Source organism: Corvus kubaryi, unplaced genomic scaffold, assembly GCF_017639235.1.
Source record: "Corvus kubaryi isolate FWS band 111438036 unplaced genomic scaffold, C.kubaryi_AGA036_p1.0 37357, whole genome shotgun sequence".
NCBI lineage: Eukaryota > Metazoa > Chordata > Aves > Passeriformes > Corvidae > Corvus > Corvus kubaryi.
Window position 1 is genome coordinate 13,000,143 of NW_024581117.1, and position 18,640 is coordinate 13,018,782.

The following is an 18,640-nucleotide window of genomic DNA, read 5'->3' on the forward strand; positions in this document are numbered from 1 at the left end:
GAAGACATATTGGGAACGGGCAATTGGAAAACAGGCCAAGGGGAACAGGCTCCTTCTTCCTCTGCAGTGCACAGATACACTGGGTCACACGTTCCCCATCAGTCTGAGGTTCCCACTGCAGCATGTTATTAGAACAGAAAGCTAGAGGTGGCTGAAGACAGGATTTCATGAAGGAAGGGGGAGAATAATGCACAAAGGAGAAGGATATAAGGCAGAGCCCTGCCCTCTCATATCAGTTCCTGCCAGCTCTGCAGCAGCTTTCAGTATGCAAGATTTCGTTCTGAATTTCCTCCTAACTCTATCTTCCAGCCCAGGGAAAACAAACAGCAATAACCCAAGAACAAACAGTATCATTCATCTTTTCCTTATTCTTATCTCTGATGATGTTATCTTTACACTGAAATATTATCCAGCCAGAGGCAGTCTTTGGAAACCAGAGACACCTTTGAAGCAGCACCCCTTGAGACAAAGCACCAGCATCAAATGGCATTTGTGCTGGTACCAGCTTAACAGGCAGAGTCTCTGGTGCGGATATCAGAGTCACAGAGCTATCAGTGTTCAGCCCAGCTAAGAAACCATTATCAAAGAGAGTTCCCCACATTCCCTGGTGCACCTGTGTGCACGACACAGCATTGCAGATACTGACCTTCCAGGCACAAGTTCTCATTTAACATTTAAATTCAATATACATGTGCAAAAAAAAAAAAATTCGAAGGCATTTAGAAGTTATGACATTGTGAATCTAATGCCACCTAATGCCTCTATTACAGTCTCCATCACCCCCCAAAAAGGCATTCTATATATGACCATCTACAACAATTCAGCCACCTCCGTAGCTATTGTAATAAAATTCTGATAGCAACTGATGTTAGTAATCCAATTATTGCTAAGTAAGCCACCATATGCCTTTCAGTTTTGTCTTTCTATGTTAAGGAAACCAACAGACAGAGAATGGAGGAAAAAAAAATTTCCATCCTGTCAGTATTTGGAAGTAAATAAAGAAAAGAGAATTTTCCATAAGTCCCCATTTGGGACTCCAACTCCTCTTTTCTTTCATTAGAATCCCTCCTCAAAATTGAGTATCTGGCTATAACTAGATAAAAAATCACCCTTCTTTGAAATAAACTTCGTGATTTCTGTGTGTGAGCTTTCAAAAAAGGCAGAAAAATTCTGTTTATTTAGACTCCTATTCAGAATAAGACCTTGTTACTGTTGGCTCTTACCAAGAAAGCCTTGAGCATAAGCAGCTTTTGCCAAGAAACACTGAGATCCTTCCTTGTAGAGTAATTCCCAAGCTTTTGGCTGTCTTGTTCCCACAGTGCTTCCTTAGCTGCAGAACTGAATAAAATTGGTTCTGTTTATGTAAGAACAGATATTAATAGGGCCCATGCATGTTTCCACTGCATGCCATGCAAGGACACACAAAATGCCCCATTTAGTTAACTCATAGGTGAAACCTTCTGCTAAGTGGCCACTGAGGTGAGCAGGGGTAAAGCAGAAAGCAGAATTTTCACTGGGGATTGATTCTGGAGGCACAAATGAGGAGTAGAGAGACATAAATCACACTGAAAGTGAATAATAGGTCTAAATTTCAAGAATTTTAAAAGTTTAGCCCTACAGAGCCTACATTCTATGCAGCATCACCTCCCATCTTGCTCAGTACAAGCTGGAGGAAATCTATATTTGCTGCACTAAACAAAGCAAAAAATAAAGTGATACAAACTCAAGAGAGGAAAGGAAGGATGAGCAAGAGGTACCTGAAGAAAAGTTTTGGCAAGGCAGGAGAAGCAAAGTACAACAGTAAGCGCAACTCTGCAACAAAGTGCAGCAATCCCTAACCGCAACTGCATGAGCTGATGTGGCCCCAGGGATACTCTAAACATCCAGCCACCTGTACTCCAAAGATGCCATGTGCCTGTAGAAAAGCCTACCAACACACTACACTCTGGGAGCACCCTAAAATTACTGTGAACTACAGAAATCAGAAGAAATTAGGGCTCATGTGAAAAAGCTTTTGCAACACACTCCACGGTGGAGTAAGCCAAGCTGCTATTGTCACATCTCACTTTTAATGAGTCTTTTCTCTCTTCTGGGATTTCTAGGAGCTGCATGTAACTGGTGTCAAGCCTTCCACGTGCTCACACATTGGGCTGTCCAGCTGATGGGCAAGGTCTTTGTTCTGAATGCCTGCAGAGACAGTGCGAGCAGTGCTTCCTGCAGAGGAAGCGCTGTCACTGCCTGGAAAGCAGCTCATGGAGACAGACAACTTGGAGACACGGCAACTCTTCGGCTTCTCAAGAATGACAAGAAGCCAACAAACAATACTTATTTTATATTCAAATCCAAATGAATCCCATCCCAAAGCAAGTGTTTTTAGAATGTTTGAGGAAGATCTCCAGCACACACAGATTTTGAGAATGTATGTTGGCATTCTGTAGGGCAATCCAGGAAACGTAACTTGAGCAGAGCTGGCAGGGAAACCCAGCACTCTTTTACATGCAAGCTCACAGAGCAGATAAAAAGAAAAGATGAGATGGGTTGGAAGAGATTTAAATTCTGAGACAGAATGTGCACTCTGTTGTGGCAAGAAGCGTAAAATAGGTAGCTAATGTAAAAAGGAATCTGGGGAAAAAAACAAAGAGAATGCGGGGGGGGAAGTGCTGGAAAACTGTCTTCACGCTTTCAGATTGATCCTGGCAATATTGTCATAATTTCATCTTTTACCCAATTCTTCTTTCTGGTTGAAAAAGCTAAAATTACCCCACAAATTCACAGAGAAATACTGGTAGTAAGGCTGAGGCCAGACAAGCTAGCTTGGCTTACTTAATTACAAAAATTTTTATGGGGGACCACCAATACTTAATTCAAGAAAAGTAGCACTTATGGAGAATTACAAAAATAATAAGAAATATGAACCACATGAAAAACATAAGCAAAAGGGTCAGATTTTAAAGGATATTTATAACATTTAAAAGTTACAATGGGTATATCTGAGCTGTGTTCAGAAGGCCAGTGTCTAAAAGCATAACTTAACGTGCATGAGCATTTTCAAGTGACGTGTTGGTGAAATCTTCACTTTGCCGTGTTTCTCAGCATCACTGCTTTTGTTCTTTCACCAGCTGTGGGGTGTTTTCTACTGAGGATAAAAGCACATCTCTGAGCCTGCATTAATACAAGTAAAGAAACATCCTGGGTCCAAGAGCAACAGTGCAGGGGGATGTCTGTCCTTTTCCCCATCTCTTACCCACCAGACACAAGCAAAGCAGAGCTGAGGCAGAGGGCTTAACATTTTCTCTCCTCTTTTTTCACAAGACAAGAACAGTGGGGATTGCTTTTTTAGTTATGCAGTTCTGGATTTAAATCCAATGAGCACAAAGTGATATTAACCACTGGTTCCCGGAGTTCATGCTCACTGAAAGCAGAATGGCATCTGTAAGAACACTGTACTTGGACTGAGAGCATCATTGTGCTGAGAGCCAAGCGGGAAACCAAATCTCTGAGATGTTGTTCTGCTAGTTGAATGAGGCACATTATCAGTCCAGTTCTGATAAGAAGTTTCATCAAGAATAATAAGTAATTCCCAGAAAAGCCTTATCAAACCTTGTATACAGACATACTCATTTCCTACTTTAATGAGTTTGTATTCCTCACTTAAAATCAAGCCTGGCTGAACAACTGCCTTTAACCCACACTGAACAAGCAAAAATCATGTGGTAAAGAGCACTGAGTCAGCAAAAGCTTACCAGAGCTACTGAGACAGCAGGTATGCACTCCAATGCTGCCTTCAGAGGTGAAGGAGAAGACTCAGAAAAACTTCAGCAGAGATAAAGTAGTTCAGGAATATCTGACTTCTCCAAGGGGAAAAAGAAACCAGTCCTTAAAGCTAATGACTCTTGCAGCTAACTTTGATGGCATCAAAGACTGGAAAACATAGAATACAGTGGCAGCAAAGAGAATCCATCCCTGTGGTATCACTACACGTTACAGAAGAATTTAACCAGCTGGTGAAGAAAAACTTGAAAAGGGATATAGAAACAAAGTATTAAAAAACGCATACATCATATTGAACCATTAATTCAGCCCATTCTGCAGCGTGCCTGTGTCTGCTGGTGCTGCAGTTAATAGAGAGCACATGAAACTCAGAATGCAATTAAGTCTTGGGAGAAGCACAGTTGGAGGCTGTGGCAGTTTCTATGGCAACCTGAAAGGCTCAAGACTAGTAACAGGAGATTAACTTAAAGGCAAGATAAGTACATAAATATAGCTCTCGTTTACCATTTTCTCTGCTTCCAAATGGGCCATGTATTTTCAATTTAGACAATACAGATATGCAGTCAGATGTCCTACTTGCTATTAACTAGGGCAAAAATAGCCTTTAAAAACACCCTGCTATAAAAATTCTGACAATTTCAGAATCAGGCAATCATCTAAACTCCACTAATTAATTCAATCAAAATGGAAAGCACTGAGCTTGAATGCTGCCAGGAGATTAGAACGAGGCTTCAGGATAGAGAACATGACAGCCATAATAAGAGTTTGCTGATGTCAACACGCTGTACGCTTATGAACAAATCCTCTTGACGTGTTTTTCTGGATTATGCCTCAGATCATGTTATAAGTCTCCAAAAGAGCGAGGGCAAGATTAAGAAGAATTTTTTAAGCACTACAGACCTTTTGTCTTTCCTTTTCTCTTTTAAATATTCTCTTCAGTAAGAAAGAATATATCAAAGAAACCTCATCCAATATTTTTCCTGGCACTTTGGAGCTTTTATTCAAAGGTTCAGCTAAGACTGCAGTCACCCTTTTGAACTCCTGTCCACGTTACTTACAAATAATTTTTAAAAAGTCATTAAAGAGAGGCCACATCTCCAGTGCAGTTGGTTGCTCTGAATTTGTTTTACTTCATCATTTAAAAACAACTGGTACTTGCATAGCGCATTGAGGAACACGTATGTATCCACTGTGAGGAGAACCCTATCAGAACAACTGAAAGCTGTTACATTAGCTAAATTAGTTTAATTAGCAGCCACATTAACAAAATAGCTAGTCTGACATGATTTAACCCTCTCCTGAGTAACACAGATCTCACACTGGCACTGCTGCCCAGCTCAGGGCTGCTCTGCACAGCATCTGTGAGCATCAGATTCGTGAAAGAAAAACAGCACCACCCCTACTACACTATTATTTGGTGAATTAACCCAATGTATGGTTAATTCACAAGGTGTGCCAAGGATCACTGTGGAATAACACACAGCTCTTGGGCTGGCCCGACCATGCCCTCATGCAGTTCTGCTTGGACGGTGAGCATTTTTGGTTGGAATTTGTTGACTTGTTGTCTACTCAAGGAAAGAATGCAGACACCCTGTGAAAATGTCAAAAAGTCACTGTTAGGTGATTCAAATACGTGTTCCACTTCACTGAAGACATTCCAACCTGCCCATGATAATATCTAAGCACCACCTAGAGTGGTGAGGCAGGCATAGCATTATTAAAGGCTGGACTCTATGGTCTTGGAGGTCTTTTCCAAACCTAATGGTTCTGTGATTCTATTCACAATGGAACCTGTGCTCTGCTTCTGCTGTGGTGGGAATTTCCCTGTGGAATGTGCTGAGCAGAAGAAAGCAGTAATCTGTTATTTTTTGCCAAGAGAAGGCTTTGCAGTGACCCAATTATGGCCTTCCAGTACCTGAAGGGAGCCCACAGGAGAAACGGGCAGAACCTTTTTACAAGAGCAAGTAGTGATAGGGCAGAAGGGGGAATGGCTTCAAAGTGGAAGGGAACAGGCTTCCCTTCCTAGGCAAAAAAAACCAAAATACAAAAAAAAATCAAAACCAAAAGAAAAACCCATGCTTTGCAACAAGACCTGCAGAATCAGTTTGAGATGCGTTGAAGTAGGGAAGAAATTTTGCCATCCCTCTCTATAAGGAGCAATATACATCACCTCCATCAGTATAAAACCTAATTTAGAGGCAGGTGACTTCTCCTTGCTTTAGTGTCATTTTAGACCAAGAGGCAATAGTTTATGATGTGTGAAGTGAGTAGGAGTAGTTAAAATTTCCTCCCATTGGTTTTAATTTAACAAGGAACGGGAAATAAAAACCTCTCTGAATAAAAATGAAGAATGTCCCCAGTGCCAAGCATTTGTTCTACTTTGTAACATCAGTGGTTTCTAAGAGGTATATAACACACTGAGCTTCAAGAAGAAGGATTGCTAGAGGGGGCAAAAGAGAAAAGGAAAAGGGAATACCTAAAAACCTTGTTTCCAGAATTACTATTTTGTTCAGAGTGGAAAAGCTGCATCAGGGTGAGATGAGGACGCCACTCTCAGCTTCTTCACTGAAGTGTAGGTTGGTGTCAAAGAATTAATTTTTCCATTACTTTCCATTTTTTCTCCCTTTCAATAATTGAAAAGCCACAATTGAAAAGCATACAGGGACAGCAGCAACCCTTTAACTCTGAAGTGAATTTTGACTAAAAAAAAAGAAATCCAAAACTATACAAAGATTTCAAAGTAGGAAAGATTACATATTGTAGAATCCATTAAGTGGGAAGAAGTTGAAGAGATCCATCATTCCCTTCAGTATTCTTAGGAGCTGACCTGTCCTGTAATTGAAGTTACCATATCCCACTTTGAAGAGTTTCTTTTCTCTTTCTGGAGTGTTTGTGGCAGTGCCAAGCTCCTGGGGAGAGACAGCTTAATAAGAATATAAAAAAGTGCTGCCCTGCTTTGCTGCACATAAATGTCTCTTTATTTTTTTCTTTGATTTTGACTCAATATGAACTTCTCTACATTAAAGAAGTAAAGCAGGCTTCACTGGAGGAAAACATCAGCATAACTTAGAAATGTGTGTCTCAGGTAGAAGTTCTCAGCAAAGGGTTTGAAAACAGAAATCAGAGAAAAGCTTCACAAAGTTACTTGTGTGGGGGTTTTGTTTGGTTGGTTGATTTGGGTTTTTTCTAAATCATGGTTTAGCAGATCCCTAAGCACACTTCTCAGAAACAGCATACCTGTGAATTTTAAGTGTACAAATGAACTAGGCACCTCCCTGTTTTGCTATAATGAAGCAAACTGATTTCATAAAGAATGACAATTACATGGATCTGGATTTGCTGAAGACATCAGAAACAAAGAGACTTTATAAGGAATGACATTTTCATGGATCTGGCTTTAGACTTCATCTACTTATGCTCTCCCTGGTCAGCAAGTGCAATGGCTGTTACCATGAGAATGCAGGGAATAAGAAACACTGGGAAAGAAGTCAACAGTGTTTGCTGCTGCTAATATTTAACTCATGCTCTGGACAGATCCAGAAGGAGATTTTGGTAAAATACACAAATTACTGAGGAGAGAAAGGCTCAACTTGCTGATTATCTAGAACACAACTTGCAGATCTGTAAACACCAGCTTTCACAAGTTCTTTAGGCTTCCAACATGAACTGTGCTTGGTGGTTGCAAAGGATAATTAAACAGATACAGCTCTTTACTGTTCTACAGTCCATTAATTACTAATTTTAAACAGAGTTTGTCTTTGTCTTCTCCCATCTTCCACCCTAACCAGCATTTTGGTTGAGCTTGGAAGGCATCATGGAATATAAATGATCAGCAAAATAGCCAGGAATTAAACTAAACATTAACAACATCAAAGCAAGAGTTGGAAGAAAAGTAAAGCAGCAGATCAGATGTTTAACCAAGAAAATATTTTGTTCATCCATCATTTCTTGTAATTAAGTGGTAGATTGCTTGCTATACTTTCCTAGTGAAAATATGCAGAAGACAAACACATTTTTATAGCTTCTCTATGATTTTGAGATGCAGTGTTCTCCCTATACCCAAATCCAGCTCACTCTCTATTGTTGCTGTGTGGTCCTCTTGTATTGACCAAGGAAAAAGTTATGGCGGTCAAAGCTATCCATGGAATTCCCAGAGAGTCTGGAAATAAAATTCAAAATCAGGGAACTAAAATGTGTCACAATTTCTTCACTTGATCTCCACTACAACTCTACAAAAGTACTAAAGCTATTGTATAAATCACTAATAGACCAAAATACTTCTTTTTTTATTTCTTTTCTCTTTTTTTCTACTTTAAAGTAATTTTTTTTCTTTCAGTGTAGTCCCATTCAGCTTAATGGCTTCGGTGAAGTAAAAGAACACACACAAAACTCCTAAAGTTACAGTGCTTAGGGCCTGTAGAGGACTCCCTATGACATCTTCTGCCCTCCTCTACCTAGACCTCTACTTGTGCAGCTTTCCCACTGCCCTGCCCGCAGGTTTTGCACAGGGACCAGCCTTTCCCTGACCCCTGCCTGGCATAGGCAGAAGAGAGGTCCCAACACTGTCCACCTTGGCAAACCTCAGCCTTTCTCAGCCCCTCCACAGGCAAGAAGGAGCAGGGGCCAGTTTGAAGCTGTAGAAGATCTGGCTCTCTGCCCTGCTCAGCTTCCCATGCATAAGAGCTACCCAAAAGCTGAGCTCCCGTGGCTGCTCTCTCATGCACCCAGTGACACCAGCAGCTCCCAGGCAAAGTTCCAGTTGCATACTGGAAGCAACAGTGGATCAAACAGCATCAACCCCTCAAGAATTTCGTTTTCCTAGCAGCTTCCAGAAAATCTCAGTCCTGAGCAGCATTCTTTGCAAAACCATCTCCAGGCACAGCTGACTACCCCAGCGCCTGGCAGAACAGCCTAAGGCCCACACTATGATTCCTTTACCAGCCAGAATCCTTGTGAGCACATCTGCAGTCCCCAGGGAATAGGGCAACATCTAATTAAAGCAGATGGTCAGTGAAAATTCAAAGGTCAGGATTAAAATTGCTGGCAGAACCTCGGCTTCAAGCATCCATCTGAATTACCAGCCACAGAAGCCAACCCATGCATGCAAAGCCAACTGCAATAATGTTCCCTTAAATTAAAAATGGTCTTGGAATGCTTTTTTCACTTATTCCTCCCCAGTTTTTTTCCACAGTTTCTTTTAAGAAGATGTATCAGTAAATCAAAGCAACTTGGACTTAATTTTTCTAACTACAGACCCCAGAGAACAGGTGTAGCACACAACTTCACCACACATTTCCTTGTTTCTCATAATTTTTGGCTCAATTGCACTTGTATTTTTACTACAGGCATATTTCATCCCTTTCCTTCTCATAACAGAATAAAGGGGTACCCAGCATTTGATGGTTCTGGAAACTATCTAGCAAAAACGCTGACTCACGAACATGCATTTCCATTTTTACTTGAAGCAAATAAATTAAACCCTGCAGGCTCCACTCTACAGCAGAAAACCAAATAAACTGGGAGAGAGGGAAACTGCATTAGGCTCTAACATGCTAATATCCTTTCAAGATTCAGCCGAGCCTTTCTGCATGCAAGGCGATAAGTGCCAGCCTTATTCTTCTCTCAATTGGCGTTAAGTGCTTAAGGATGTTTGCGTATTTGCTCGAGTAGGTGAAATAAACTAATTAAAGAGGAACAAAGCGGTCTAGGAACTGGCGGGTGTGGGAGAGGCAGCGTGAGGGGAAACTGTGCTTTCAGAACATGCATATTAAATTCACTGTTGCACAGCTCTGGAACTAACTAGAGTTAAATGAACACAATTAACTACTGTTAAAAGAAAAGTTGGATTTTCTTTTTTTTTTTTTTTTGGCACTGAATATTTTTTCAGGCTTTTATTTTACTCTACATTTCTTGCCTTTTTTTCTGAAAACATTTCTCACTTCAGACCCAACCTTGCATGAAATGAAAAGACACTAAGGGTTTAAAATAACCCTACTGCTATGGCCAAAGACAAGTCGAAATGCTGAAATATTTGATGCTTATGTATCATAAGCCTTTCAGTACAAATACTTCTTATTTCCCAAGGGCTGATATTCCTGTCAAAGACTTCACTTCTGATGTTTTCTTCAGTAAGTCTTTATCATCAGCAAACAAATCAAATTTCCCAGGCTCACCAAAGAAAAGGAACACAAGAGTGGTAAGAGATTTTATTGGCAGTCCTGCTCAGGTAAGGAAGGTGACACAAGCATGAAATAAAAAAGGCTTGCATTTCATAATGGCTTGGAGGTGAATTCATACCCTTCCTTCATGCCTCTCTGATATCAATTAATTATCTGAGGAAGGAACAGGTTGATGCTCTGATACACTACAAAAATAGAAATGTACTTCCTAACTTTAAGACAGGTTCTCAGAACGTATTAAAGGGTTACGCTCAAAGGAAAGAACAGCTCTGGAGTGAGAGAGAACAATGCTGACACCACGTGGAAGAAAACGCTGCTGGCTCCTTCCTCTGCTGCTACCTTGAGATGCCTGAAAACCTTAAGAGTTGGGTCAGGCGTTGTGGTAAATGTTTTAAGCATCAGAGGAAGACCACACAGATCCTCTCAAAGCAGAGATCCGTGTTATTCTGGTGGGTGCACCAGCACATTAATTACAATCCTCTTCCTTGTAGTGTAGCTGATGCTTGTAAGCAAAGCAACTGGCTGCTGCTGTGAACACATCAGGTATTGCTGCCCTTCACAAACTGCAGATAAACATCCTTAATCTGTAATCTATACAAGTTCTGTGAGTCTATGGCGGGAGCTTTTGATATGCTCCATTCTCAGCCAAACTGAAAATGGGCATTCACAGACTAAGTAACAAAGGTGAGAGCCCACTGAGCTGGTTTCTGCACCCACACTGCCTTCAAAACCATGTTCCAAGCCAGGAAAAGTCCTGTATCAGTCACCAGTTTTAGAAAGACCTTCCCTTCTCCCACACTTTATATCCTTATCAAATAACAGCCAGTGATCAGCGTAAGCAGCTCGTGGGACTGCCCAAGCTCTGCTCTTGTGCCACTGACTGAAGTAAAGCCTCAGCATTTCAGCTTGACCAGCTCCCCTCCCCTGCGCTCATGCTGCTTGTTACAGTAAAGCACAGCCAGCGGTGTCCTCATTTGTCACACAGTGCACACCCTCTCCTGCCGAGCTACCCTCCTAGTGCAGCCTTACCCAGGCAAAAAAAAACCCCAAGCTTCCATGTACTGGGGAGGGGAAAGAGAGAAAAGGGAAAGAGGGCAGCACAACCCACCTGGGGGGCTGAAGTGTGACAGCAGTGTCCCAGAGCACTGGTTCAGCAAACCAAGAGAAAGCCCCAGCAATGCTGGAGCAAACACTAAACCAGTGACATTTCCTCCACACCCTGCAGTTGCCCACAAAGGGAGAGCAGGCACATTTGTCCTTTCCAAGTTACAGATCTCCAGTACAAAGGCCGGGCTGCTGCAGATCACAGGCACAGCACAGAAAAGCTCTATTCCTTCCACCCACAGGCAGCAAGGCTCTGGCACTGAACACCTAGAAGGAGTAATGAGTACTCCAGCCACATCTAGTTGAGCTGTTTCAAGTCAAACTTCCCCAGCCTACAGCAGATTTTCATCAAATCCTTATACCTACAGTCAGTAACACACTCTGCTCTGCTTTTCCAGTAGAGAAGAAATACATCTTTACAATTTATTGGCCACAATGTTTTTGGGGGTATAGGTCCTACTTTGATCTCTAAGAACGGCATTTTTCATCCAGTCTTCTGGTTTGGTCAGTACCCAAATGGAAAATTAAAATGTAATGTTTAATGGGTCCATATTTTAGCAAATTTATGAAGATTAGGGGAAAGAGTTTTTCTGTGGAATTGGAAATATTAAGAAGTCCTTCTATAATGTAACAGCAATCCCTACAGAAACACTGACAAATCTCCTGGCACTTCACATGGTACATGCAGAACTTGCTATGTTCACACATAAAACCAACTAAAACATACCATTGCTAAGGAAAAAACTTAAATGAAAGAAAGTAATCAACACTTCTACCACTTTAAATTTAGGAAAAATCGTTAAGAGCACAAATAGGAAGTGGAACTATGTTCCCCTATCCAGGAAAAAGTATTTTGACGAGACAATTTAGTCTAACCTGGAAACTTCAGATAATGAGATAATGTCTGGTTGGGTGGTTGTTCATTTGTTCTGAAAGGTTTCAGTTAATTCAACACGAATTGTCATGGGATTAGCAAAGTAAAACTTCAGTTAAATTATTGCTGTCCTCCACGTTGAGGAGATTCCAGCTGAGAGGCCACAATTCTATTTTATGACAACTTCACATGTGAGTGAGGCACCACATTTCTTTCACAGAACAGAGTTAATGCTGAAACATCCATTTTGTCTTGGAAAAAAGCTAAACCCACAAGATTGACAAAACTCTCCAGACCACAAAAGCCTTCCCAATAAAGCCATAAATTGGGTAGATAAAGTATCCATGAAATATTTAGTTGCACTCTTCTGACCAGCTCCAAACCACACTACAGTTTCAGAATTTCATTCTGAGTTGTCTGTGGTCAACCTGCAAGTCCAGGATACTGTCCAGCTCCACTTCCCCATCCCCCTGGATCTCTGCAATCCCTTCATGAAAGGGCTCCAAGATTGTAGAGAGCAGCCTTGCTGATACATAGTGAAGTATGCATAAGAGGACAAAGGAAGAGAAGAGAACAAGAAATGAGACTCCTTTCCTCAGGGTGTAGGCATTTCTTCTAACCAAACCCATGCTTTAATATGGAGACAAGCAGTGGCTTGTAGGCACCCAGAAAGTCGTGCTCCTGTTTGTTTGCAAGACAAAGGTACTGTGCATAAATCAGGAAGGATTTATCTATGACTTCTGTACAAAGAAAAGATACAGAACAACATTCTTGGACTAGATGCAAAAAAAAAAAAAAAATCCATGTTCAACTTTTATCTGGAATGTAAAATTCAGAGATGACAAATTGCTATTAGCAAGGTTCATAATTAAATTATACTACAGAAGTTAAGATAATCTTGCACACCTCCAACACAGTTGGTGATATTCCTTGGGTTAAACACAGTTATCTAGAGAGGCCTCAGGTAAAAACAAACAACACAGTGCCTAACCTATTTTTAAAGAATTATTTAAGCCAAACATGAAAATCAGGTTAGTATCAGTGCAGCTTTTGAGCTAGTACAGAAGGTTATAGGACAGCTTTAATGCTAGTGAACTCTCAGGAGTGGTGGAGTGGAGGGGGGATAAAATTAAAATTCAAATAAAATGCATTAAGAAAAAAATACAGACACAAAACCCCAGCCTGGCAGGATTTTACAGCATTCTGACTCTCTTTTAAAGGACAAAAAGAAATATATACAACATACAGGAAAATAGGACATGTTAAAATACGTCATGGCTTGGATATAACTTTTTAATCACTATCTTTAGATAGAATTGGTGGCTGTGAATAGTCTGCTATCCAGACCAGGGTAATAGTTCTGAGCTATTAAACTGGTGCCTTTCAAAAACTTGCAAATTCTTCTCCCAGTCTGAATTCTTCTGTTGGTCTGAATAAGCCAGCACACACAGAGTAAGTGGGATGGCTCCTGGCACTTTGAGACACTAAGAACTCCGCTCAGAACAATCAATCTGCCCACTTCAGCCCACAAACAACACAACTGAAGGTTAGGTCTTGCCAGCTGTATGGCATGCCTGCCAGATTGGCATGGCTTTAATTTGACAGAGCTCAGGTTAACTTAAAATGTTGAAGTGGAAAACAAAAAAAAAAAAAAAAAAAAAAAAAACAAGACACCCCAACAACAAAATCAGAGCAATTAAGATTAAGTAGTCCAAATGCAAGTATCTGTGTAAAAGCCAATGAAAACAAGTTTCATTTCCAGGATGCAACAAGGGATCTGAGCCAGGTTTGCCATTTCACTTTTTGCTTGTTTTACTGGAAGAAAAACATGGACTTTTAATATGTTTAGTTTGTAAACCTAACTTTGATGTTTCTAGTTTAGTGGACCTTGAGCAATTATTACATTATGAAAGATGAAGGGTACCTATCCAGTGTGCTACGTTTCCTGCCAAAAATTACATAAACAAGATCAGCCACAGAATACTGAATTCCCTTCTCACCCACAGATGGGACTTCTTTCATAAGCTTACCTCAGAGCAGGAGAGTGCCCCATGGCTATGCCTTGTCTGAGGTTTTATTAAAGAACTTGAAAGGAGCTTTTCAGCAGAATTCTTTCCCACATCACCACAATTCCAGACAGACTGTGACATTTTGCAGAATTAACAGGGAGTGAAGCTGGTTCTAAAACAAAAGCACTGCAAGTGAAAGCCAGGTTTCCTGGCTTCTTTAATACCTTTCCAATTTCCTTTAGCTGCTGATGCTTCCTCTAGCTTTGCAAACAGAAGCAGATCTATTGGGACAGTTAATATTTTGATTTTGTGTGCTCGTTAAAATACTGGTTTCAGAAACTCCCAGGGGTGGTAGTGACATGGGACTTCTTCAGAGAGAAAGGGGAGCTGGGAGTGTGGGCTCCAACACTGTCTTAGTATGAAACAATCCTACTGCTAGATTTGGAGCTGTGTCTTGTGGCATTGAAGCAGTATTTTAGAAATATCCTTGTATCAGTATATTCTGTTCTTCTTACCTGCATCTGTATGGGTTTTATTTTCCAAGAAAGCTTCCAAGGAGCATTACAGCCCCAATGTTCTGTTTGGGATATGTAATGCGTTCTAAATACTGACTCTGACTTTGTATTAGAAGTCTGCTAGTTTTCCTTAACAGGGATACTTGGAGAAAGAAGCCAGAAAATTAAGGAGTCATAAACACAAACAGCATCATCCACATTTACATGCAGTGCAAATCTCCTCCACAGTCCATCCTTTGACCTGGCACACTGCTGCCAGCCTCGTCGTGAGCCACAAGGATCACAAAACTGCACTGTGCAGTATTAAACTGCAGGGTTTGCTATAACATTTCCTTCATGTCTTTTTCCAAAAATCAATTTCAAGTTAAGCAGCAATGATACACCACATCACATTGTGAAAATAAGATTTATATTGACCCTCTCTCTAAACCAGGATTTGTCTGTCGTGTTTCTTCCACCAGGAGGTTTTCAGCAAAGAGGCAAAAAAGGAATCAAAGTGCTAACAATGTTTTAGAAAAGAAAATGCTCAAGGAGAGGCTGGAACATACACAGTGAGTTCTAAAAAAGAAGAAAGGGGTTTCAAACCTCTGATTTTGCTTTTCTGCATCACCAATGTATAGACAAACACACACACATAAAATAAAAAGTGCTTCACTTGGGGAAAAATCCAGTAGCTTTGATCTAACACAGCCTGACATTAATATATTTAAAGTGGAACAGCTTGGGATTTTCTTCTTGACCTTTTGCTTTTGCACTTGCATTTTTTTCATAATTAGAATTTTAACACGCATGTTTCCTCTCCAGCTTAGGTATATCATGAATATTTACCTTGCTGGCTACAAGCTGAAGTCATTAATTACACTGTGTATAAGCAAATACTTTCCCAGTTCTGGTTTTCAACCTAATGAAACACTTTTGATTACTTGCTGAATCAATTATTGTAACTTTCTTACCTGAAGGCCAGCTGCGTGTCTCTGTGAGAAACAAGGGTTCAGGTCAACAAAAAGCATCTCCTGGTGTTGAAGCAAATACAGCAGGAGGCCATTGTAAAGCCTTTGTTCTTCGCAAGCCAAGGGACTGACAGGAATCCTGAGGGAAGAGGAGATGGATTAAGATTAGGAGCTCTCAGATCAGGGGCTAATCATGAGTCACACAGGGAGCCCTCCCAGTACCCAAGACAATTCAGCAAAGCAGAAATTGCTGGGACAGTGACCACCAGAGTTTGGCGTGTTCACAACACCGGGACCTCCACAGTGACAGAGCCCCAGCTTTGCTGCAATGGTTCACAACACAATGACTCTTTGTGGCAGCACAGCACAATAGTTAGAACCTGACAGTAGCTTGGACATGAGGTTCTCCAAATCAAGGATGAAAAGGACAGACAAAAAAAAGCCCCATCTGCCACTGCTCACTGGCATTGGGATGGAAAGAGTGGTTTTGTTCTACCTTCATTTATGAAGGTGAACTTTGATGACTAGAATGTCTTATTACCAGAACTCTCTGGGAAAAAAACCTAGTTAACAAACTGCTTCAGTGTATTAATTTATAAATCCACAGACATATCATGCAGTGGAAATTCCAGATATTCCCATTAACCACGTTCAGTTTGGGTTGGGTTTTTTCTTTCTTGCTTGCTCTCCCCAGATTTTTTGGGGGTTTTTTTTATAAATAATAGTTGAATTTGTACTATCCCTGTCAAGTCAGAATAATTTAATTGAAGGGATTCTTTATACAGGACTCTAATCTCAACCCCTGAAGGACCTGTGACAACAGTTTGGAAGCTTGGAAAGAATTTACATAAATGCTGTGGCCTTAATGGAGCTTCTCCAGCCATGCTGCACCAACTCAGGTCCACCCAGCACAATATTAATATTTAAACAAGAGATTCATAAACTCTGGAGACTAATGTGGAGCATAAATACACCAGTCTTCTGTTTGCCAAATGAGTACATTCATTATTCATTTGCAATTGTAAAATACAAATATACACATTGGACCCAGTCCAATTGCTTTCATTCATGTTCCTCTTTTGTAAACTTACTGTTGTTTCTGTAAGAACTTGAGTTTAGGCTCCTTTTGAAAGCAGAAGGTTTAAGCAGAGTTATAGCTAGGTACAATGTAGAAAGAATTACAGGATGAACCACTGTGTCATCAGCTCCTTCTTTAGGATTAGCTAACATTTCTCTTTCTTGGATTCCTATTTTTCTTGGGACAGACTCAGTTTCTCCACAAAGAACAAGGCTGCTTGTAAAACCTGGTTGACTGAGCAATAGCCTTTGCTGCGTACAACAGTCCTAAGAGATTATTCATTGCTTATCCAAACATCAACACCCTCAGCTCACAGGCCAGACAAGCAATACTTTTAGTGCTTTGTCTTCTTTTTCAGCTTCTTTCTTTAGCTTAGACATCTGCTCCCGAATCCACCTCTACCAGCTGTTAACTCCTTACCACTGCACAAGCTGTTCAGGAAGATAAATGGTTCTCAGCCCACTCATTGAGTCCTCCTTTCCCTGATTAGCAGCCTGTGTTTGGGTGCCCAGTTCCCATTTCATCCTAAAACAGATCTAAGCTATAGACTGGGATGAGACAGCTGACTCCAAATATCAATGTCTCATCAGCAGACATTAATGGGTGGCAACAGTTGTGCATTCCAAATATAGAGAATACACTTTTGGTTTTCTCTGCAGCCACCTTCCACAATGATTTTCAATTCATTTTGTAAAATAATCACTTCCTGCCTCCTCAGATACTTCTGCCACTAGCAGAAACTGCATTATTGGGGTGACAGCAAAGGGGAACCAGGTTCCCACACTACTAAATCCAGGCGCATGATCCCAGGAAGAGCAGAGCTACTGAGGCATATTCTGCACTTCCCCATAAAAGCCCTGTAATCTGTTGTATTACAAATCACAGGAGAACACTCACTATGAATAAGAAACGAGTAAAACTTGACCATCAGGAATTAGCTACTGGTTTTCTTGAGTGAGCCTGAACCTTTCAAAGTTGCTTTGCCACATAGCACAGGCTAAAAAGTCCACACAGTCCCCTGCCTTGGCTCTGTCCAGGAGGTCTGCCAAGGTTCCCTGCTGCCACAGGCTTGCTGCAAATTTACAGAAAGAATGAGTCAAAGTGAGTAGAAGCAAACAGCTGGCTGGCTGGAGACCTTGTGCACTCATGCAAGAATTACTTTCTGAGACCAGTACCAAAAATCTCTTTACCAAGATGAAGCATAACAAAGTATCCATGGAAATTTAAATAACATCAGTCGAATCTCTGACAAAAGTATAGCAATACCTTCTCCTAGGCATTTATATATACTAGGAGGACAAAAACAGGAGTTTTCCATGATCCTCTAACTAGACTTTCAATATAATACCTGTGCTAAGCCTTACAATTTTTGTGTTACAATAACAACAGCTACTAATCACCAAGTATGTGCAGTTTAGGCTTACAATGTACAAAGTTTAATATTCTTCTTTTGTGTTCCCAAGGCTCATATTGGTTCCATGTTCCAACTACTGAATATTCCTACTTGGTCACTTCAGTGGAACTATAAGTATGACAGGTTTCCACAAATAAAAGTGCCAAAAGATTGAGATAGGTGATAATCATAGACAGAATTTACACTCAAATATAAATAGATATGAAAAGGCTCATGAACAACTTAGTTTAGTTGTTTAATGTCAAAGAGGGAAGATGCAATTTCACAAAAATGCAGATTGCCAGAATATATGAAGAACAGTTTTAACACCTGCTATGAATTTGTGCCATAAGTGGAGCTGACATTACCTCCAGAAGGTTAATTCCAGCAATTGCACAGAGCACACATTTCTGCAGATTAGAAGTGTTTTTTTCCATAACCTTCACATTTACACTGAACAACTACAGCAAGTACTACCCAACATGTCTCAATTTCCTTCGCTCTGGCTGCCAAATGTTTCATAATGTGCCAGATAATTGCACTAATTCTTGCTCTGAAAGACATAAAGGATATTTATGGCTTTTTCCCTGTGTCAGCAGATATGATTTGCCACAGCTGACTACCTTGAATTTCACTGCTGTACAGGATAACACAAATTATTTATTCTGAAACACTGAAGACCTCAGGTCACTCAGCAGGAAGTGGTATAGAGCAATCTCACTGACAGTGCCAAAATTGCAAGGCCCTCCTCTCTGCCCAACTACCGA

General features: G+C 40.7%; 1 protein-coding gene across 10 annotated transcripts in view; it reads right to left on the reverse strand.

The window, feature by feature from the left end:
- Positions 1-18,640, reverse strand: part of FAM13C (family with sequence similarity 13 member C) — a 115,678-nt gene that overhangs the window by 90,825 nt on the left and 6,213 nt on the right. For all 10 annotated transcript variants that reach the window (XM_042033296.1, XM_042033297.1, XM_042033295.1 and 7 more), the window contains exon 5: positions 15,406-15,541. In XM_042033296.1, coding sequence (XP_041889230.1) covers positions 15,406-15,541 — 136 coding nt within the window. The remainder of the gene's footprint in view (positions 1-15,405; positions 15,542-18,640) is intronic.